The sequence below is a fragment of the Equus asinus genome, chromosome 3 (assembly GCF_041296235.1).
Source record: "Equus asinus isolate D_3611 breed Donkey chromosome 3, EquAss-T2T_v2, whole genome shotgun sequence".
Lineage (NCBI taxonomy): Eukaryota > Metazoa > Chordata > Mammalia > Perissodactyla > Equidae > Equus > Equus asinus.
In genome coordinates, this window is record NC_091792.1 from 156,335,493 (window position 1) to 156,359,001 (window position 23,509).

The 23,509-nt window shown below is 49.9% G+C and overlaps 1 protein-coding gene across 4 annotated transcripts in view; it reads right to left on the bottom strand.

Annotated features, from left to right (window-relative positions):
• Positions 1-446: 446 nt before the first annotated feature.
• Positions 447-23,509, bottom strand: part of C3H4orf50 (chromosome 3 C4orf50 homolog) — a 120,913-nt gene continuing 97,850 nt past the window's right edge. For 3 of the 4 annotated variants that reach the window (XM_070506258.1, XM_070506260.1, XM_070506257.1), the window contains one exon: positions 7,909-8,044. Coding sequence is in view for 1 of the 4 variants with exons in the window: in XM_070506259.1 (XP_070362360.1) it covers positions 7,931-8,044 (114 nt within the window). In the remaining 3 variants the exon portion in view is untranslated. Of the gene's footprint in view, positions 8,045-23,509 lie in introns of all 4 variants that reach the window. The other variant, XM_070506259.1, reaches the window with a different exon arrangement.

Here is a 23,509-nt window from a genome sequence, read left to right on the forward strand (position 1 = left end):
ACGGAATCATAAGGACTCTTATGAGTGAAAGGGGGATGAGGAAGGTCAGCGTCAGCGAAGGAGATGTGGCCACAGAAGGTGGAGTCAGAGTCAGAGCGAGATTTGAAAATGCTGCGCTGCTGGCTCTGAAGATGAAGGAAGAGAGCATGAGCCAAAGAGTGCAGGCAGCTTCTAGAAGATGAAAAAAGCAAGGCAGCCGGTTCTCCCCTGGAGCATCCAGAAGGAATGCAGCTCTGCCAATACCTCCATTTTAGCTCAGCGAGACCCGTTTCAGCCTTCTAATCTCCAGAACTGTAAGATAATAAATATGTGCTGTTTTAAACCCCTAGGTTCATGGTAATTTGTTCCAGCAACAAGAGCAAACTAATACAGGTATATAATGGGTGATGACGGAAATCACTTCGGTATGTATGCAAAGTGGATTTGACTTCTGAGAAGATCATTTATTCTCCACTGAAAATCAGGAGTCTTGGCTTCATTGCCTTTTTGTGTCGTGTCAGGGTCTACAACACTTTGTAGCCATCAATACGTTAAACATTCAAAAGGGAAAAAAACTTTAATTGTGTAAAAGCATACATTTTAATGTACAAAATTACACAAATTATACATTTAACTAACATAGAAAAATACATCTTGGTAACAAGAGAAAATGCCAGCCTATTTTACACAAGATTGAGCAATCATCACTAATCTTGAAAACCCAGAAGGGAGTGTCAGCCCGATTCATGACTGGCCAGGAATCCCACGAGCATCTCCAAGGACTGATGGCTCTGTTCATTTCTCGGCTTCAGGAGCTGGGGACAGCCCCTGCTCCATGACACAAGGGAGGGTCCTGCTGAAGAGCATCCAAAAGGAAGGGGGGTCTGCTCGTGTTGCCAGACCACTCCCACGCGAACCAATGCTTCTGCCTGGGGGGGAGGGGCAGAAGACTTGGACTGCCAGAATTCGGACCCTGGTGTTTATTAGTAGAGACATATAATACAAGAGTCCTTTTAGATTCATGCAAGGTGCGGAGCTTTGTGCATTCGGGAACCAGTGGGAAAGTACACAGTTTCCAAACTGAGGTTTGTGCTTCACAGCTTTTGTGTGATGTCTGCCCAGGTTTCAACCGGGAAGAGTAAGGAGAACAGGGAGATTCTGCCCAGATGAAGTCACAAGCCTTGTCCATTGCCTCTACCGTGACACCCAAGTCCCTTCCCAGTGTCGCCATCAAAAGCTGGTTGTGCAAACGTGAACTTTGGGAGATCATCTTTGTCACCCAACTCAGCTTGGTGGTACATGCCCCACCATTGCATTGAAATGCATCTCGGCATTTTTAAAGGGGTGAGGGAAGGCTCCCAACATCCACAGAGCCCTACTATGTGCTGGGTACTTTAGAAAACATGTGCTATCTCATTAACGCTCACACCTTCCCTGACGTTCCCATGGAGGACATTGAGACTGAGAGAGGTAAGTGTGTTTTCCAAGTTTGCACAGCCAGGCGGTGGCAGAGTCATAGTTTGGACCCAGTGCATCTGGCCCATAAGTCATTCTCCAATCTCTGTTAGGGGTGGAACTCGTCCTTGTCCCAGTGAAAAGTCTAATAGTGAATAGTTATAACATGGCTGCATAGATATTCATTGTCTCCATCACTTTCAATGTCACATTTACAAACATCATAATATATTACTTCACTTGAAAACGAAAATATTGATACAGAGTTGATATCAAGTTTCCAGCCATTTTTAACAGTTCCGTTCATTTTTCTTTCTCTTCCCTTGTTCTACCATCATATAAAGTTACCATCAGCCCACCTTTTGGCATAGCCTGATGAATTTTTTCAAAGACAGAAAAAAAACCCGGTTTTGGAGCAAACCTTATTTTGATGGTATCAGTTCTTCCATTAGTCTTTCCGTGACTCCAACACATTTATGCCAAGGATGCAGAAGTCTGATTTGGGTGGAAGCTGTGCTGCTGAAACCAGAGTGGGACTTAGGGAGGATCAAACGGGATAAAGAAAACCCAATCCTTTCTTCCTAAGCCTATTGACTTCTTAAAAGCAATTTTAGGTTCAAGGCATGCACTTTTTCAAGAAATTCTCACAAAACAGGAAAGAGGACTAAGTATGTTAACAAACCCCAGGGGTTTCTCGTTCTCTGCCTCTTTAAGGCACCAGAGAGTTTCCACAGAATTTCTTTCAAAGCAGGCAGGAACACAGTTGGCCATTGGTGCAAATGCCGAATAGAATCTGCTTCCATTTGTTTACACCACTGGTAAGTTTATGTACCATAGTGGACTCAGAATATCTATTTCTGAAAGACTTTAGGATGCAAACAACTGAACCCATGAGACCCCTTTGTGCGCCTGGGGCATCATGCAATTGTGTGGTCTGAACTTTCACGTCATTGTGCCTTGGTCAGCCACCAAGAGCTCAGGGTTCAGGGTCTGCCACGGTGGAACTGAGTGCACAGCATGTCATGTGTTTTGTTGTCACACAGACCCTTAGCTGCTTAAAAGGACCTCGAAAGGGGACATTACAAAGCTGACTCATGGTCAAAAATTTTCCAAAGATGAGAAGTTTCCTCCTGTCAACTCTGAGTAAGCATTTCTTTCTCAGCAAGGAGCAAAAATAAATATGAGTCTAACATGGAAGAAACCCACAGAGGCACCTTGGAATGTAGTGGACACTGGGGATGGGAGAGCTGAAAGAGTCTGTGAGATGACAGTCTGAGGGGTGTCCCCCTCGCTGCGCAGAGAATCACCGCGGAGCTTTTTAAAGATCTGTGCCTGGGCCCCCCCGCCGAAGATAACCTGATTTAAGTGGCCTAGAGAGGGGCTGGGCGTCAGATTTCTAAGAGCTCTGCAGGGGAGACCAGCATGCAAGCAGAATGAAGAATCCTCACTCTGGACCGCAGCCTTCATCTCCAGCGAATGCCCAGAGAGGGGACACAGCAGAGCTCACGCTGCCCCCTCCTCCCCGGCTCCCAGCCAGGAGCCCTTTCTGCTACAAGGCACTGTCTGAATAGAGGAAAGAAGGTTGAATACCTAAAACATGTCAGAAACGTCTAGCACCCTATTCTCAAAAGTTGACTGAGTTCTCAAAAAGTTCCACTTTCCAGTCCTAGAGTCTCATCCCGGAATTAAACAAGAGCTGTGACTCTCGTCAAAGCAGCTCACCAGCCTGGAGGTAAAAAGCCCCCTCGAGTTTCTAAAGTTTATTCGACAACTTGCTGAGTAACACAAGCAGAAGGGGAGGAACTCATCTTGAGAGGATTTGGGCTCCCAGTCCTCTGCAGTGATGGGCAACGAAGCTCACACGGTAATCTCTCATCGCAAAGCGGTTCATGAACTTCTGATGGGATTTGTGGCTTGATTTTCACACTGGGAAGCTGGGGTGGGGAAGGCGTGGAGGGGTGGGTTTAAGCCACAGATACCTCAGCCTAGAGAGAAGTAGGTGAGTCTCCATGATATCTTGGGATTCAGGGCTTCTCCAGGGAGAAACGGGGATGGACTCTACACAAAAGGAAAGAATTCCTTCATCTAGTACACGTTGCTAAGTGATGCCATATGGATTGTAACCCATTAGAAAATTAATTGCATCAGGCACGGATCTAGAATTCCAAATCAGAACAGCCCGCATCACGGCATGGCTGGAGAACCTTCCGTGAAAGGCTTCAGAGCCAGATTCAGTTCCATCTGCAATCAAGGGGCTGTGTGACTGTGGGTGTGTCACTTAACCTCTCTGGGCTTCAGTTTCCTCACCTGTGATGGGGAAAGGCAGGGGTGTTTCTACCAGATAAAGTTTCCAGCTCTAACAATGGATGCTTCCGGATCTGTTATCTTAGTTGCTGCACCGTTGGTCTGCTTGGAAGAAGGACAGGCATGACCACTCTGAGCACATGGGTGGTGGTGCTGCCCACCTTGGTGAGCGCAGCCATCGCCCCACGCTGTCGCTGTGTGTCTCCACTGCCACCACACCTCTGGTGAACCTATTTTAAGAAGACTGCCGACAGTTCATGGAGAAACGTTGCCATGCCAACTCGCGGGCTGTTGCTAATCATAATCTATGAATGCGCAGTATAGCCATCTGACAAGCAGTCCTTTTCTTCTTTAGCTTGGGGACCTTCTCTGAATTGTCCTTAGGAAGGCCACCTTGTTCATCATGGCACACAGTAGGCGCATGATAGATATGCACTGAATTAATGATATGAGTAAAACGTATGCACAACACTGAATTCTGCAAAGCGTTTTCCCATCTGGTTCATCCATTAATGTACACAGTATGTGCCGAGGCAGGTATTTTTATTGCCCCACTTGCCAGGTGAGTAAACCGAGGAGGAGAAGTGACTCTCCCATGATCTTGGAGCTAAGAAGTTGCAGAGCCCGGACTCCACCCCAGCGACTCTGCTTTAAGCCCTAGTCTCTTTCTCCCATGCCAGGGGGTCTCCCTCTCTCTTGCACATGAAGTCAAATCCTGTATATTTATGCAGAACTTACGAGTTTTCAAAGTGCTTTCTCCATTCACCTTCCCGTTTTATTCAAAGCCTAAAGGGAAGGAGGCAGGGCTCTGCCAGGGGTACATAGCTGGCCTCCCAGGTCTCCTGGGTGCAGTGGAAGGACTGCTCACCCGGGGATGCCCTGCTGGCTCTGAAGTGGCTCAGAGGCCTCCCTCGGGGACTCTGGAAAGGACAGAGGGAACGGAAGTACACAAACAGGCAGAAAGACCAGTGATGGGTGATGCTCGGGGCCCCAAGAATGTGGGATCCCTGGACATTCCAGTGGGAAGCTGGAAAACACCTTTCCCTCTTCTTCTGCTTTTTTGGAAACATTTGGAGAATAAGCCATCATTTTAAGCTCGGAGGCAGACTTCTGCTTGGGAAGGGAGGGACGGGAGCTAAACTCTACTGAGATCTACTGCACGCCAGGCGCCTTAGGTCTCTCGTCCCCTGTGTGCTGGGAGGACAGTGATAATGCCCCATCCAACAGTGGGGGGTCTGCAGAGCAGAGAGAGGCAGCTGACCTGCCCAGGGGCCCATCAGGAAATAGGTGGAGGGTGGACTTTGTAATCAGGCTGATGGACTCTGCCTGGCTGTCCCTGTGACATCACGTCTTGCTGGGTTGTGCTCTGCTGCCAATGGGATCAGGAGCCCTGAGGACACTCTCACTTGCAACAAAGTAACATGTGGAAGTACCCACTGTGCGCCAAGCCCTTGGCTGGATGCTTTGCCTTCCTTGTCTCCGTTAATCCTCAGAGGCGTCCCGTAGAGGGGGCACAGCCCCTTTTCCCATTTTGCAGACAAGGAAACCATCTCCACACTCTAAGTTGCCTAACTTAGCCCGCGCTGTTAACAACGCCCCCCTGAATCCCAACTCTGTGTTCCAGTTGCCGTGCATCCTCTTCCGTCATCACAATAATTGTGTGAAGCTCCGGAGCAGGTACCGTCTCTCCCATTTTCCTCCGAGAGAGGAAGCTTAGGCTCAGGAAGGTTAAGGTCTTTGGGGCAGGCAAGCAGCAGAGCTGGAACCAGAAGCCAGTCCTTCCCACGTGACACAGGTCCCATCGCGGTCCGCCCGTGAGACCTCGGGCCCAGGTCGCTGCATGTCTCTGGGCCTCTGTGCTTTCACTCATACCTGAGGGTGTTGGGCATACCGGGAAGGGTAGGTGGTGAGCAGAGGAGGAGACCTGAGGAGGGAGTAGGGGCCTGAGGCCCAGCAGGCTGGGGGTGCCTGTCGGTCAAGGAGTGGGTTGGCCTCATTCAGTCTGACTGTGGCCATGAAGACAGGCTTCGTGTTGTCAGATCCACTGCTTTTCCAAGAAAAGCCAGAAATCCAGATTCTTATGAGAAATCTCTTGGCTTTTAAATGTCATTTGCTAACTCCAATATTAACAAATACAATGTAGGTATTTGTAGCTTTATGTTGATAGCAGCCTTATCCACAACAGCCAAAGAGGGAGCAACCCAGATGTCCATCAACAGGAGGATGGATAAACAAAATGTGGTCCATCCACACAGTGGAATATTATCCAGCCTTAGAAAGGAAGGACATTCTGACACAGGCTACCACACGGATGGAACCTGGGGACATTACACTCAGTGAAATAAGTCAATCACGACAGGACAAATACTGGATGATTCCACTTACATAAGAAGCTTAGAGTTGCCAAATTCAAAGAGAAAGAAAGTAGAATGGTGGGTGCCAGGAGCTGGGTGGAGGGGGGATGGGCAGTGTCTAATGGGGACAGAGTTTCAGTGTGGCATGATGGAAAAGTTCTGGAGATGGATGGTGGTGATGGTTGCACAAAAATGTGAGTGTATTTAAAGCCACTGAATTGGGCATTTAAAAATGGTTAACAGGGTAAATTTTGCTATGTGTATTCTACAACAATTTTTTTAAAAAATTAGGCCAAACCAGTCATGTTTGTGGGCCAGATCTGGCCCAGGGGTTGTCCATATGCCCACTGTAGACTAGGAACTCTCTGAGGTCAGGCCCATGGGTTGGAGACATGCTGGCCTCTCACCCCTCCCTGAGCCCAGCCAGGGTCCGCTGAGGTCCGAGACACCAGGGCAGACCCCACCCGCCAAGGTGCCCGCCTGCCATGACCTCTGCCTCCCAGCAGCAAGGGCAGGAAAGAACTCGGCTCTCTGGGTCACACTACGCCGTAGCCTGCTCTTCGTTCTGCCCCTCCGGGACACGCTTAGATTTCAAATGTCCCTGTTAGCCCCCTGGCCGCCCAACCAAGATGGCCTCATGGTCCTCCAACTTACAGGGAAGTGTCTTCAGAGGGAACGAACTGCCTTTGTCTGAGCACAGCGGCTGGGCTACCGTCCTCTTTAACTGCCGGGCAAAACAAGCCGAAATGGAGCTGCAGCACTTTGGGCACTTTGGGGTGCTGTGATTGGTTATTTGGGGGGCAATTCGTCATCACTGTTGCCTGAAGTGATGTATGTTTAGAAAAGAAGAGCTCTCCACTTACTCCAGAAGCAAGGAAGCTGGGTTTGAGGCCTTCCCAGCTGGCCAGAGCCTGGAACCCAGCAGGAACCCAGTGGGAACCCAGCAAATGCTTGCTGCCAGCAGGAAAGTCTCCTCTCTGATGGAGGACACAAGGCAGGGAAGGACACATTCATCAGGTGTCAGAGCTGGGAAGGATACCGGAGGGCATGTGGTTGTACCCATTTTACAGGTGAGTGACTGAAGACCAGAGAGGCCAAGGGACATCCTCAAAGTCACCAGCAAGTTATAGGCAGAGCTGGGTCTCCAGGTTCCCTAATGGAGTCCTTTCCGCCTAGACTATGTCTGCTTGACTCCTAGGGGTCCCAGTCTCATTTGAGAATCTGATGAAATCCGTGACCTCTCTCCCTAGGAAAGTGCTCATATGCATACAATTTTTCACACAGATTAGCTCTGCAGGAGCTGTAATATCAAGATGGCTAATAAGATATTTTTTAAACCATTATCCTGCCATGCTTCCCACATACTCCATCTTGGTGGCAGCTAAGTAGAACTGCGAGTGTAATGAGTACCTATGGCAGAGTGTGCTCCTGAGCAGCCATCAGTAACGGGAACGAGAAGATGGAATCACATTTTACAGACAACAATGATCCCTGACTTGTGGCAGGCATCTCACAGCGTGCAGGGCACTTTTACAGCCATTAGCTTATTTGGCTGTCGGAACAAAACCGTCAGCTAGGCGTTTGGACCCTCAAACAGATGAAGAAGTGGAAGTTCGAAGACGGTAAGTAATTTGTGGAAGGTGACACGGCTTAGGAATGGCAGAGCCAGCCAGGACTTTGGGACTCCAGATCTCAGGCTCCTTCCACCACCTCGTGCCAATACATACCAGCTTCTGACAGTTCAACAGCCATCTCTGTGGTCCCAGGTTGACATTATACAGAGTAGTGACATTCCCATGAATGCCGTGAAATAGGAAGATAGTCGTTTGCCTTGTAACTCAGCTCCCTGGGAGGGATCGCAAATCAGGAGGACGCCTCTGCTCTGCTGGTCTGTTGGGAGGGATGTAAATATTTTCCAGCTTGATGTGCTTGCCTCTGTGTTGTCTTCTCTCCTGCAACAACAAAATCAGGGAGATGAGGTCTTAAAGGGAACATCCCAACCAGCGAGGCATCTACACAAAGCCACCAGAATGCACAAGTCTTTAGGATGCTGAGAGGTCCACTTTCACCTGTAAATGTGGTGGGCTTAAGTCATGATATCTGTATACAATTCGTCAGCTGCTCTCTCTAGAAAAGAATCTTAGCTTGGAATTAATAGGCAATGCCCTCTTTTTTGGGGGTGTTTTTGAACCTTGAAATAAATGAAAATTTCATGTGAAGAAGCATTGGTGTATATTTGAGCAGAGAGGGTTTCTAACTTTCATGGGGCTCTTAAAGGGGTCAGTGGCCGAAAGAACAACTGATCCAAAGGGAGAGAGGCATTGAGATTCTCAGGGCTGTCTTTATTCATCCAGTCAACAAAAAGTTATTGGGCACCTGCTATATGTCAGGCTCGGCGCTGGGCACTGAGGTTACAGTGCTTGCCGTCAAGAGGTTACGGTGTGATTGAGGAGATGGAGAGTAGTCTGGGAATCACAAAATAAATGCTATGTCTCAGATATAACTGTGAAGAGGGAAGGCAGAGTGAGACATGTGCAGAGAGCGAGGAAGTAACAGCCAAGGTGGGGGATGGCAGGAGTGAGTGAGGGGAGGGGCTTACCACGCAGAAGACTGAGGCAGCATGTGCAAAGGTCCTGCAGAGAGAGGGAGGGAGCACAAGCAGCCAGTGTGGAGAGAGCAGGGAAGTGAGGGGCAGCGGGGGGGAGATGAGGCTGGGAGGGTTGGCAGTGTGGCAGATGCTGGGACGGAGGGAAGTTGGGAGGTTCCAGTGCAGTGCTGGGACATGAAAAGGACTCAATTAATGAACGACAAAAGAAAGGAAGGAAAGGAAGGAGGTGGAGGAGGAAGGCTGCCTGCACATGGTGATAGCTGAGTGGAGTCTTGGGGATGAACAGGAGTCTTCTGGGCAGAGGAAATGGCTTGAACAGAAGCCAAGAAGTGTGAGAGAACAGGGCTGGGGGCGCTTAGCAAGGTGGATCAATTTGCCAAGAGCAGCCTTCACGGGTGCTTCCAGATCAGTAAGTGTATTTGGGCAATCTGACAGTTTACAGAAGGGGACCCCAGAAACGTTAAAACCCTATCAGAGAGCAGCATCCTCTGCAGTTCCACTGTTGCCCCCACAACCGATTTCACTGAGCTAGGTTTTGGAGTAATGCTGAGAGTCTCCAGACATGGATAACAATGGCTCACACCCAGCTCACAGCCACGTCCATGATAAGGATGTTGGTGAGGACACCATTGCACCACCCTGTGCATCTCCAGTCTTGGATTAAATAAAGTCAGATCTTACTTGCTTGGGTTATTTGTTTGTGTAGGTGTTTTTTAAGTCTTCTTTTCAAGATGTGTTTATACATATCTTGTAAATTGCTTTCAATCCTTTTATTTGAAGGAAATAAGACAAAAATAAGTCTAATTCTAATCCTCAAAGATATAGGACGGCTAGTACCCAAACTTCAATATACATAAAAATCATGAGGAGAGCTGAATAAGAATTCAGATTCCTAGGCTCAGTCTCAGATTTATGGAATCGGAATCCAGGAGGTGAATCTCAGAAATCTTTGTTTTCAATGAGTTCCATGCTCATGTGTCAAGCTGGGAGATTCTTATGCATTAAGCTCATGTGTTAAGCACTGGCATCTGGGTACCACTGTGTTGGATGACACTCCAGTCTGAGGACAAAGCAGGCAAATAAAGCCACTGTCATTGTAAGCAGGAGAGTGACACCAAACACAAGAAATCATCATCTCTTGCCTACATCATGCATGACGTTGGCGCCCAAATCCTTGCATTGATCTTGCATCCATCAAGAAATTAATGTAACAACTCTTTCAGGAATAATGAACTCCATAGGGTCACCTCCCTAGCCCATATGGGTTACTCATAGATGATAATTCCTAATAAAGTTACATTTTTAAAAATTATAACAACACAAAGGTACTTGACTCCTGAGAGATGGTCAGCAGATACAATAAATAGGAGAAATCACTATGAGGGGATTACACGTAACAGGGATTCTAAAAAGGACTTTAAGTATGCTTACAACATTCACATATATACTCTATAGATGAAAAATAGAGTAACTGATACGAGACCTCATTGGGCAGGTTAAACAGTAGACTAGACACAGATGAAGAAAGACTTAGTGAACTGGAAGACAGATCTGAAGAAGTCATCCAGGATTCAGCACAGAGAGATTAAAGAGGTGAAGGGTCAGGGGGAGGTTACTCCAGATTGAGTGGTTAGAAATGGCCTTTCTGAGGAGGTATATTTGAGCTAAGACCCAAATGACAAGGAAGGTCCAGCTGTGGAAAGAAATGGGAGTCAAGTGTCCTAGGCAGAAGCGGCAGACATGCAAGAGGCTTGAGGTGGGAACAAGGTTGGCAGGAGCAGGTTGGCATGTCTGAAGAACAGAATGCAGACCACTGTGGATCTGCCATGTGAGAAGCCCCCATGGGGACGAGGAGAGTGTGATCCTCTGTGGAGTCGATGAGTGGACCTCAGTTGAGAAAGTGGTGGTCAGCAGGAGGCATGCGTCAGCTGAGGGTAAAGAAGAACTTCCCAACAATGAGAGCTAGCCATTCACTCATTTACTCACTCACTCATTCATTCATCTGTTCCTTCATTCAACTCATTTGCTTGTTATCAGGTACCTGCTATATGCAGGCACTGTGTTCGAGGTGATGGGGAATGCTGAGATGAAGAAAGCAGGGGCATTCTGTCCTCAAGGGCCTCACAGCTGCATGAGCGAAACTGACAGGGAAACTGTAATGCCAGGCGGAATGAAATGCCAACTTCAAAGATATAACAGTGGCTGTGGAGAGGTAGAGAAAGGAGCTGTGCAGGGGACCCAACTGAGGCATCACCATGACTTCCTGCAGGAAGCAGGGAGCTGACTGCTCTGCAGGTGTGGGGATATCAGGGGGATCCTGCACTTGGAGGAACTTTTAACCAGTGGACCCTGAGGTCCCTTCCGACTCTGTGACTCGAGATTCTGTAAAAGCATGGCAGGCATGCACATGGCCCGCAGGGCTGGAAAAGACTGGGCTGCAGCTTCACTTCAGAGTCCATGGGGGAAACAAATGCATGAGCAGATAACAATGACGGAGATCCCAGGCAGGGAGAAAACCGCATGATGGGGAGGGGGAAACCCTTGGGTATCAGAAAACGAGGGCAAAAATGGGGACACTAGTCCCTGCCCTACTTACTTCCAGACCTTTGTGAAGACAAGAGCTTCTCAATGAGAAAATATGCTCTGAGAGGAAGGCCCAGCACAGACGTGACTGTCCTTGACACCGATCACTTAACTCCCAAGGTCATGCAGCCTTCTGTGGGGATGTACTGAGGAGAAGGGAAGGTCATACTTGGGGACCTCTTTGTCACTGCCCTTTCTCTCACTCTCATCTGTAAACCAAAGCGGTGTTGACGTGAGCTACTTCACAGATTAAAAACTCCTGGAAAGTAGAGAACTGGTCTTCTCTGTTCCTCTTCCTCCTCTCTGCTCTGCACTGCCATTCTCCCAGCCCAGACAACCACCATCTCTGATCAGCTCCCTAACCAGGCTCCCTGATCCAGGGCGGCCCCACGCCAATCCACTCTCCACACAGCAGCCAGAATTACTAAGAAGCAGATTACATCACCCTCTCGCTTCCACTCCCTGTCTTTCTCTGCTCTTAGGACAAAGCCAAGCTCCTTAGCGAGACTTCTAGAACCTGTAAAGTCCAGCCCTGCCCACCTCTCCTATCTCATCTCTTGAGATTCAAACCCTTCCACTTCACGCAGCAGCCACGTGACCTCCTGGCACACTGAGCACAACTGCCTCGGGCACCGGGGGCAGTGTTAGGTGTTTGGGGCTGGAAAGAACGAGCGAGCGCTTGATGGCAGTGCTCCTGGCGCGGAGGGGCATGGCCAGTGGTTCTCTTCAGCTTCATTCTCTTCTTGGTGTTTGGGGAATAGGAGCTTCCAGTCCACCAGCACTTCGTCAGGAGCAGTTCCTGGGCCAGAATTAGTTTCCCTTTTCATGTGTCTCACATCTGAATGTGAAGTCCAGCTTGGTCCATTAGGCAGGTGCTCGGCTCCCCGTGGCACGCTGGACACGGGGCTGAGTGCTCTGGATTTGCACAAATGCAACGTTCGTGTTCGCAGGAGCTTGCAGGACAGGCCAGAAGGACCAGCAACCTCCACGGGGCAATTAGGACCATGAAGAGGGAAGTCTGGGGAGATGGGGTGAGGGGGGTTATGTGGGAGCACCTGCCCAGGGGACCCAGTGCTCCAGGTGGGAGGACCAGCAGGGGGAAAGCCTGATAATCCAAGAGTTACAAGGACAGTAACCCTGGACCACACCTACTGTGTGTCAGCCTCTGCCCGGAGTCCTTGACAGGTATTGCCACTCTGAATTTTCACAACTCTTCATGATCCATGTTTCTCGTTTTCCCCATTTAGGGAGGAGGACATTGAGGCTTAGAAATTTCCCCAAGTTCTCACAGCCGGTAAGTGGTGGAGCCGGGATTTTAAACAACATGTGTGAGACGCCAGGGCCCACAGAGAACGCGTGTGAAACAGCCCAAGCAGACGAGAAACTGCTGCTGAGCAGGGTGGACGCTGACCAGGACAGAAAACCTGGATCAACTTAATGCGATCCCCGTCGAAGGCAACCCAGTTCCAACAAGTTTCCTCGGGGAACAGTCAGCACTTCCTTGTAGGTAAATGGAATCAAACTCAAAATTATGATTTTTTTTCCAAACAAGAGCCTTTAAAATTTAAGAATCTACTCAATCTGCTCCATCTGGCCACTGATTTTTGTATTTTAAAGGATGTCTGTTTGTGATCCACGTTATGCTATAAACAGGTTTGGTGTGAATCACGGTGTTTTAATTAGAATGCTAGTTATTCCCGAGAAGTCATCTAAAATAAGTCCTTGCATAATTAGTTGAGGAGAAGGAGACAGACCTCCAGAGAAAACTGACCCCACAGAAATCACCCAGCTTGATGATGGTTGAGCTTGGACTAGCTTCCCAGTTCTCCAACCAAAGCCTTCTCTACTTCACCCGCTTCCAGCACTCATCCAGAACTTTCTACATGCCCAGTGCTGGTCAAGAAGCTGTTTTGGTCTCGGGGGAAAGAAGACGAGGTCCCTGCCTTCAAGCTGCTCACATTTTGTTTTTTGGTGCCTCCCTATGGAACTTGAAGGTGGTACCTTGTCGCCATTTCTCTAACACGTTTCATCAGAGCTGATGTTTCTTTCCCCTCTACGCCTTCTGAATTTGTGAGGCTTCCTGGCCCTTCTTGAAGCCACAACGATGCCCCTGCTCAAGCACCTGGGATGGGTTTTGCTCAAACTCTTCTTGGATATGTCTTCTCACGGGGAGCTTACCATCTGTGCCAGGGACGCCTCTTCCATGCGACAGCTCTGACTGCTGGGAAATTCCAATGTGTGTGTTTTTCCAACACCACCAAGCAGTTCTCTGATTCTCAGCAGACACTGACTGGGTGTCCTACGATTCAACTCAATTCTGACACCGTCTACCTGGAGACAGCATCAGATCCCACAGGTTAAGAGCTCAGTCCCACAAGACGCTGCCCTCCACATCAGATGCCAACTGCAAGTCCAGGTTGTTACCTGTGCTTCTGACCAACAGGCTGTAAATTGGAGGTTCCCATGATCTCTTCCTCAGGTGCAATTAATTTGCTAGAGCGACTCACAGAACCCAGAGAAGTATTTATTTGCATTTACCAGTTTATTATAAAGGGCATCAAAGGATACAGGTGAAGAGGTACATAGAGCGAGGTCCAGAAGGGTCCCAAGTGCAGGAGCTTCTGTCCCCAAGGAGTTGGGGGACCACCACCATCCAGGCATGCGGATGAGTTCTGGTTCACCAACCTGGAAGCTCTCTGAACCCCGTCTTTTGGGTTCTTATAGAGCCTTCATTTAACAGGCATGATTGATTAAATCATTGGCCATTGGCCATTGAACTGAATCTCCAGCCCCTCTCCCCTCCCCGGACCTCTGGGGCAGGACTCAAAGCTCTGACTCTCCCATCGCATGCTGGTTCCTCTGGGGACCAGCTCTCACCTGTGGGCAGCTTACCTTTGGGCTTTCCAAGTCATCTCATTAACATAACAAAAGACATCTTTATAATCTCAACAGTTAGGAAATTCCAAGGGTTTTATTTTAGGAGCTCTGTGCCAGGAACAGTGGAAGAAGATCAAATATACATTTCCTATTATAAACCATGATATCAGAGAAATTCATCCATGAATGGAGTTAAAATGAGACCCGCTAGAAGTGTGTGTGAATCCACTGAAGGGATATTCCACAGGGCATTGAAAGCCCGGGTGCAGGGTCCACTCACAGTGGGGGGACTCTCTTCAGACATGTCGCGTCTGGCTCCTGTGAGCCCTGGCTGCCTGGTGGTGTCCTCGGAATGGTGGGAGAACCTGAAGGAAGGCCCAGCCTCGCCCGTTGCACCTGCCCGGAGCGGCCTGATCCAGGTGGTCTGCCCCGAGATGAAAAGACACAGGGGCAGCTTGCTGCTCTCAGGCCTGGGGGGCTCAGGAAAGGAGAACCACAGGGTGAGCTGATCACTGATAACATCTGGCTCTCAGAGAAAACCGGACTTGATTTGTAGCGTTTGCCACTTTCTGTGGTACAAATACTCGCACTATGGCTGATTTCAAGCCACCAAGGGGATGTCACTGAGGAGTTGGCAAGAGATGCTCACAATCAAGTCGTGCAGGCCAGGAGGAGGCAGCACCAGGGTACCACTGTGTGTGTGTGTATTTGGTGAGAGTGGCTGCATAATAGAAGGAACGAATGAGTGAGAGAGGGAATACCCATTGTGCAAACGTGATAGGAGAGAACCAGGAGGAGCAGAATGCTTTTATCCCTGCAATAGCTAAGACTTTATAAATAAAACAAGCTGGGATCAGTGTAGACAGCATTCTGAGCAGCTTCTCCACACCGCTTTCAGAGAATCATGCCTGCCTTTTTATAATGAGCCATGACGGTGAAGTGCACCCTTTGTGACTTACCACCTCTGTGACCTTGGGCGAATTACTAATCTCTCCCTCAGCTTCCCCGTCTGTAACATGAGGGTGACAATACCCATCTCATAGGCCTAGTGGGAAGAAGGCAGCTCTCCGAGGTCTTAGCCAATGGAGAGCCAGCATCTGAGCCTTGGCAAGGGATGGGGACACCGGACTACAGCTCCTGGAGGAGGAGCCATTCCCCCAGAGCCTCGCAGGACTCTTGGAGCATGGCAGACATGCAATGATGGTTCTCGAAATGAATTCTGAGTAAAGGCCGTGGGGGTCAGCGTGCTGGTGTGTAATATGGAAAGAGCATATGCTATGAAACAGATGAACTTCTATTTAATTTCCATGAGCTTCCTAACTGTATGGGATACAGAAAATAGAAAGATAAAATGCTTTTTCCCCCCAAATGCCCTAATCTGTGTTTCAATATCAAGATTCATTGGGGCCATTTTCACTTTCACTATTCTTAACATCCTGATTTAATTGATGGATTCGCTCATGAGTCGAGGCCCCTCTGAATCTCATTACACTGGGGCTCCTGGGCGTATTGATCCTATTTAGAAATAAGGCAATAAATTGTCCACAGATGTAATGGCCAAGCCCACAGGCCGCCAAGGGAGAGAATAAGAAAGCAGGGCTTTCTCACTGTATTATCTGTCTTTAACGTAATTTTTATCATGAGTTTGAATTTCTGAATCAGCAAAGGTATCAATGGCTTTAAAAATGTTTGTTCCCTTGGAGATAGTAATGCTATTTCTGAGAATCAATCTCCAGGAAATAGTCTTCTATGAAGAGAAAAGTTTATATACAATGATAATCACCACATTATTTATTGTAGAAGGAAAGGAAGGCCTCGAGTGTTCAACCCGGGTCAAGATAGTTTGTGTTATGTGACCACGAAAAGTGAAGTTTCTGAAAACTATGTTTCATGGGTAAAATGCCTACAAGATGAGATTAGGGGAAAAAGCAGTATATAAAATCGCACATTGATTATGATTATGAATATTGTAAGGAAACTTATCCACAGGGATAAAAAAAAGAACTTGGGCAGAAAGAGCAACAGTGATTTTGTTTGTATGCTTTTCAACGTTTTCTTCTTAATGACTTTTCTCTATTTTCTGGGGTTTTTTCTGCAATAAGCACATATGACTTGAAATTAATTTTCATAATTTGAATTTTTCTGTAGGTATAGAAGTATACTGTGGCCTCTCTTACAAAGCCGGCAGATCTGAATGAAGGAAAATGTGTGACAGTACTTGTCACTTCACTCGTTAGAAGCACCTGGTCTAATGTCCTGCTCTACAACATTAAGGGAGCTCGTCCTCGCTCTCCCTTGCACGTAACCTTGAGCTTGTTGTACACAGCTGAGTCCGTAACATGGCCTGGAATTTGCTTACACACACACAAATGCAAAGAAAAGCCACTTCCATCAACGAAGAACTCGGATGTAGGTGCCATATAACGGTCTATTTCTCCACTAGGATAAATTCCCCTGCCTTTCACATGGGTTTCAGTTTAGTCTCATTTATCTGTCCAGTCACTTCCTTGATCCACTAAGCGGCTTAGAAAGGAGTTACTCTGAATCCTATGCCTGCGAACATTATCTTCAATTCACAGGATGAGCACCGCAAACACCTCTCACTTTCTTCCAGTCCAATTTCCCTCCAAGCCGCCCTCCAGGTAATGGCCATGTGATCCTTCTAGAATGTAAATCTAGTCCTGACACCCCTCCACCTGGTTTAAGTGCCTTCAGGGGCTCCCGTCGACATCATTTCTTCCCACCCTGCCCATCCCCCCTAAGGTCCACTCACATCCAGCCCCTACCGTCCCCAGACACAGCACGTTCTTTATACCATTACGCACACTCACACCACTAGGGAAAGACACAGGCTGTTGGCCAATCCACAGCTACTCCCCATCCCTTTCTCCCTTGTCACCTCCCGGCCTAGAGATTGGAAATGTGGACCTGGTTCTCACATAGGAATGGCCGTGGGACACATTTATGAGCATATCTGGCCAATGAGATGCAAGGCAAAGTCTGCTGGAGGCATCTGGGAAAGGTTTGCCTTTCCCTTTCCTCTTGGGATACAGATGTAAAGCCTAAAGCTGCAGCAGCCCCCTTGTGACCATGAGGCAATAATCACTAGGAAGAAATGACAACAAGCCAAAGACAGTGGATCTGAAGGATGGAAAGCAAACTGAGCGGTTGATGGTATCATTGAGGTGCCAGACCAGCCTTGAGGCCGTGCATCTCTGTCTCCTTGATAAGAGCAGTGAAGTGTTGTATTGCTGGCAGCTGCGTGGCTCCTGCAGGACTCAATCCTCTTCACATTAGGAAATGTACGTAAAGTGGTGAGTTCAGTACCTGGAACGTTCTAGAAGCTCAATCCATATTAATTTCTTATCCTCTTCTTCCTGAGCATTCCTTTTGGGCCATACTTACTCACTTGTTGAGAATACACTCTACCTAGAATTGTATATTTTACTGAGATAGACCAGGTTGTGTATCTGTACACATGATTTGACTGCCTGTGACAGAAGTCAAATTGAAGTGGCTTAGGCAAAAATGGGGCTTCATGGCAAGGATGTCTCCAATGACTGAAGAGAAGGACGAGCTGCCATCCCCGGGCGGAACAGGCTCGCACACAGCTGGACCAGCCAGGCACGCACTGCCAGGCAGCCCTCACCACATTTCTATTTCTTCTTGCCTGAGATGTTTTTCTTTCATACTCTGCACTGGCCTCCTTCCCTGGGACAGGGGACAGACACACTGACAGCTCCTGAAGTTACTGTGGGGCTGGTACCCAGAGAGAATCTTGCACTGTTTCAGAGTGAAAAATCCTAGAATTCTGATTGGCCTGCTTGGGTCAGGTGTCTGCTGTGGGCCAATCAACAATGAGGGGATGGGGCTAGCCAGTCGGGGCCTGCCCCGTGCAGAGCAGGTGGGAGAGGGATCTGTGCCCAGCTGGACCGCGAGTGCTGGGTTGGTCTCCCTCACACCCGGTCCCCTTCCTCTCTAGGACACAGAACCAGGTCGCCCTTAGGGCAGGGTGACTCTCCCAAGGGCAAAAACCACCACTCTGCATGTCAATAAAAACTGACTGTCCTGGTTTGGGGGCCCCCAAAATCAGAGCCTGAGACTTCTGAGAAGTGCCCTGGAGGCCCTTTACATCCTTATGCTATAGATAAGAAAAATGAGGCTCAGAGATGTCGAGTAACTCGCCCGAAGTCACCAAGCTGGGAAGTGGGCAAAACCGGCATTCGAATCTGGATCAGCCTTGCTTCGAGGCCCAGACTCCCTCAGAGCACCTCACTGTCTCAGAAAGATTCAGCCCAGAGGGGGAGCTGGATGAGATCCAGTCCCAGAGAGCCCCCGAGAGGGTGGCCTCGTTCACACAGCCCCACTCAGCCAGCCTGGGGCTGCAAAGGCTAGACATTTTTAATGTTTACCTAAAATAAAATAAAATAAAATATGCAAAGTATAACAAAAAATATCAGTGATCTTTCATGAAAAATAACCACCTTGGGCCTGTAATGCAGGCAGTGTGATGATTCTGTTCCTCTGCTTCTGCTGAAGGCTACAGTGTGTCTCCCCCTTGACTCTTGAAAGCAAGGCCCAGCCCCAGAAGGCATTTAACTGTCGAGCACCCAGGTCTCCATCTGCACAGGTCGCCCGGACACATCCAGCCTGTGAGGTCCGTAAATCATCGCCAGCCACGCAGAGGCCCAGGGCAGGCGGCGCAATCAGCTCAGAGTACAATGAGATGCAGCTGGTCATTCATCAGAGGGCCTGGGGACAGGACCGACACAAACGGTGACAAAGAGGGATGATTCCAGGGCCCCGAGGGTGAGGCACGGAATGTAATGGCAACATTTGGAAAAGAAACCACACTGTCACTTCTGTCATCGTGAAGCTCCAAGAAGAAGGCCCCGGAGACAGGAGACCCCAAAATTCTACCGCAAGAAACAAAAGAGGAGAGGGTCCCTGGCACCATCCCGACCCTACCACCCCCCCACCTCCCCCACGCAGCGGGGCATCGAGCATCGGTTCCCGTGTAGCAGAAAGGGTGGCCGGCCCTGGGGTAGACCTCCCTTCCCATGTCTTGTGTGAAAACAGATGAAGCAATGCAGATCAACCCTGACGCACGGCACGTGTCCAGTCAAGGGCGACTCCTTCTCCGTCCCCTCTCCCCCACCATCCCCCAGCCCCAATTCTACCGAAGGTGGACATTTTGTCATTTGGCCTCTCTAGCTCCTGGTGACACTCCCAGCATCCTACCTGGCCCTCCCCCTGTTCACGCCCACTTGTGGCCCGAGATCCACTCTCCACACCCTGCCATGCAGCTCTCCAGTGCCTTCCTACTGCCCTGGGAAAGAAATGCACTCCCGACCCCTGCCGCCGGCCCCAACGCCCAGCCCGTGTCCGCCTCCCTGACCGCATCGCCCAACTCTCCCTGCCCTGCTCACCTCCCTCTGGGGACTCTGGCCTCCTCACCATCCCTTGAGTAGCCAGGCTCCCTTCTGCCTCAGGGACTTGCACGTGCTCTTCCCTGTGCTGCAGTGCTCTTCCCCACAACGCCCTGAGGGCTTCTACTAGACCTGCAGATCTGAGCTCAGCTGTCCCTTCCTCTGGCAGTTTCCCCATCCAGAGTCCCCCTGTTATGGACTGTCAAGCCCCTCTTGGTAGCAATTACAGTAATTGAAGTTGATTTATTTCTCATGTGCGCATTTATATATCATCGAAGTCTGCTGCAGGCTCTGTGCGGATGGGGTGCTTGTGTCTGTCTCCCTCATTGCTGGGGCCCCTGCACAGAGCCCAGCGCCTGGCACAAGGAGGTAGTCAATAAATATTTGACAAACAACATATTTGGTAAATAAATGAATGCCACTTATCCTGGGTTAAAGATAAGATATCCTGGGTTAAAAGCCCTTCAGACAAATTCTCTATTCTTCATTCATATCTGGGTTTGAATGTTTAGCCATCTTTCTTTTCAGAGAAATAAACAAACAGAAACAAAAGAAAACAAAGAATTGTGCACCTTTCACTGACAATAAGCACCAATGTTCCTCTCCTTTAAGAAATGGTCTCCGGCTAACAATAATCATAATCACATAATGATCGCTGGTGTTTCCAGTGAGCTTTGCTGGGTGCTGTACTCAGTGAATCCGCACAGCCACCCCGGGGTAGTGCTTCCCTCCCATTTCACAGATGAGGAAGTGGAGTCACGCGGTGCGAGCACCTTGCCCAAGGTTAAACATGTAGCAAGGGGGTTGCTGGAGTTCACATCCGGGTAGCTTTGCTCCTGAGCCACACTCCTAACCGGCTCAAGCCGCCACTTTTGGAAAGAAAGATAAAACAAGCCAGTGTCTTCCCACAGCTACATCATTGCCCATGGTTCCCACGGGCTTCAGGTCCTCGGCCATGAATCAGGCTCCTGCTCCGTGCTCGTTCCCCATGGGCTGGTGCCCAGGGAGGAGAGGAGCTCAGGGCTGTGCCAGGTCTCCACTCCACTCATAGTGTGACTTCAGAAGGAAGCTTTAAGGGGAAGGTGAGCAAATCACGTCTTAGCAGACGCTGGTAAATCAACTTTCCGTGGCTCCACATCGCAAAGGCGCACTAAGGAGCCTGACAGCCCCTGCGGTCCTTCTGCATCTCATTACGCCTCCCACGCAAGCAGCTCCTGGAGCTCCCAACCAGCTGAGTGGTCCCCACCCGGGAAGTCACCTGGGCCTGGGCTTCATGTCGAAGCCACCTGGGGATTTTTCAAGCGTGTCAATCGCTGGACACCCCCCCCCCCCCCCCGCCAAATGGATGGAGTCTCCGGGCCTGGGGCCCAGCGTCACAGTCTTTGAAACCTTCCCCAGGGGCTCTGCTGCGCAGCCACGCCTGAGAATCACTGGTCCAGACCACACTCCTCTCTACACAGATGGGGAAACTGAGACTGGAGATGCCGAGGGCTCGCTGGAGCTCCCACGAGGCTTGGCAGTTTCAAGGAGGACTTCCCACCTTGGCTCCCGGAAGGACAGTGCGGAGTCTCTCTCTGTTGGGTGAGGACACTGCAGGGAGTGGCAGGTGGGGCTGACCTCAGGTCTGAGGACTCCTCCCCCATTCAGGGTCCCACAGCTGTGCCATTTCCGGAGTTGGACGTGCTGACACTGACTCAGGGGCCTGTTTTCAGGTCAGAGGAAGCCCCAGGTCTGCGAGCTGGCAGATCCAGTATCAGTGTGCATGGATACCACAGTGCAGGAAGGTTCTGGAAGTCTGTGTGCTAAGTTGGGGTGATACAAGTCTGCTTTGCTCACTCCTCATAAGCAATGGACCGAGGCAGGTGCTGGGTGGGTGTGGGTGGGGGACACCCCCTCTTAACGGGGACTCTTCTGCCTTGGAGCCTCAACCAGCCCTACTGAGTGCCTGCAGGAGGCTGGGTCAAGGTCGCCTCCAGAAGGCTCCCTGAGCAACCAGCGACAGAAGCACGGATGGCAAGGACCACGTCTCCATCTCCAAGGCCTGCCCACCACCCTTCATGAAACCCAGGTCAGTGGACACCACGCTGAGCAGGAGTGCCTTGCAGGATTTGCCACTGCGAGCAAGAGCAGGACACAGGTTGGTGCCCAGAAGGTTCTGGAAGGACCACACCAGCTGAAATTGCTGCTGGAATGGAGGCGGATAAAGAAGGAAATGCTCACTTGCTGAGCTTCAACAAAGTGCCTGAGGTAAGATGCTCCACCTGAATCGACTCTGAATTGGGGATTCCTTAAGGTATAGTCATTATAATTTGTTGCATAGCATTTAGGAGCTCAGGCTCTGCAGCCAGACTGCCAGGTTCAAATCCCACCTCTGCCACTCACTAGCTGTGTGATCTTGGGCAAGTTGACTAACTTCTCTGTTTCCACATCAATAAAGAGGTATGATAATAATATCTACTTCACACAGTTGGTTGTGATGATTAAGTGAGTTGATGATTATGTGTGAAAGTGCTTATAACAGGGCCTACGCCATTATAAGAATCAATACACACTAATCATCCTCTTAGTCCATTTGGGCTGCTACAGCAAAGTCCCACAGGCCAGGTGGCTTACAAACAACAGAAATGTATTGCCCAGAGCTCTGGAAGCTGGAAGTCTGAGATCAGGGTGCCAGCGTGGTGGGTTCTGGGGAGGGCCCTCTTGCATGTTGCAGACTGCCGTCTTCTCGCTGTGTCCTCACATGGCAGAATGAGGGCGGAGAGCTCTCTGGGGCCTCTGTTACAAGGGCACTAATCCCATTCGGGGGGGCCCCACCCTCATGACCTGTCACCGCCCAAAGGCCCCACCTCCTAATACGGTCACACCGGGGGTTAGGGCCTCAGCACGTGAGTTTGGGGGTCTGCAAACATTCAGTCCATAACAGCTGTGAACGTTGTTTCAGCTTGCATGATGAGGGGAGGAGAACAAATATTGAATTTAGGTTTCAACTGCAAGGACTGTGAAAGCACAGCCAAAGCAAGCGGCTTTGTGCTGACCAGCACTGCTGCCTGCAAAGATGTGGGGGTGCTCTGCGTGTGACTAACTATTGGTCCCCCCAGGCAGGGCAGAGCCGCTGAACCCCTAGGAAGCCTTGGCTGGTGAGGCGCTGCCCACGACAGGCAGGGGCCATGGCAGTCACCCTGGACCCGGGAGCTCCGGCCACAAGTCAGGGTGACTGTGGGCTGTGGCCTGCTATTTCAGATGATACCTCTAGACCTGGGCAAGAAGCTGGGGCAGAGGTCCAGAAAGGGACCCCTGCCGTCCATTTCTGGGCTCTTTCATCTCAAGAGAAGATTCCAGAAGAACAGAAGTGTGCCAGTGGGGTGTTGGCTTGCTTGCTGCAGCGCTGGTGGTGGACTCTCCCTCCTGGTCCCCCCCACACGCTCCTCAGTCAATGCTGCGTTGCTCAGGACTGTCTGGGTGAGCGAATTCTTTTGGGGGCTTGATGAAGAGCCAAAGGAGGCCTCCCAGTTGTGCGGTGGGTCAGGGAAAATAGATACGACTCCCACGGACACAGGAGCCTGAGGCCCTGGGACAAATGACATCTGGGATGCACAGGTGCACGTGCATCTGTGTATTTTATCATGGCTGTGTCTTTATGTGCGCACACGGGGGAAAGGACGGATGCCAGAGGACAGTGCAAGAGTGTGCTTCCAGCGATGGTAACCGCCAAGGCCTGCGAGGAACAGGTCACTTTTGAGGCAGGATCCAAGGGCAGGAGGGTTTAGATGTGGGGGAAGCTGTGGGAAGGGCGTGGGGTGGGGAAATGCAGAGTGTGTCTCAGGAGGAGCCGCAGGGTTGGGTACGTTGGCGCGTAGGGCTGGAGAGGAGAACGAGGGGAAAGTGGAGAGAAGCTTCAAATGCTGAGCTAAGGAATTTGG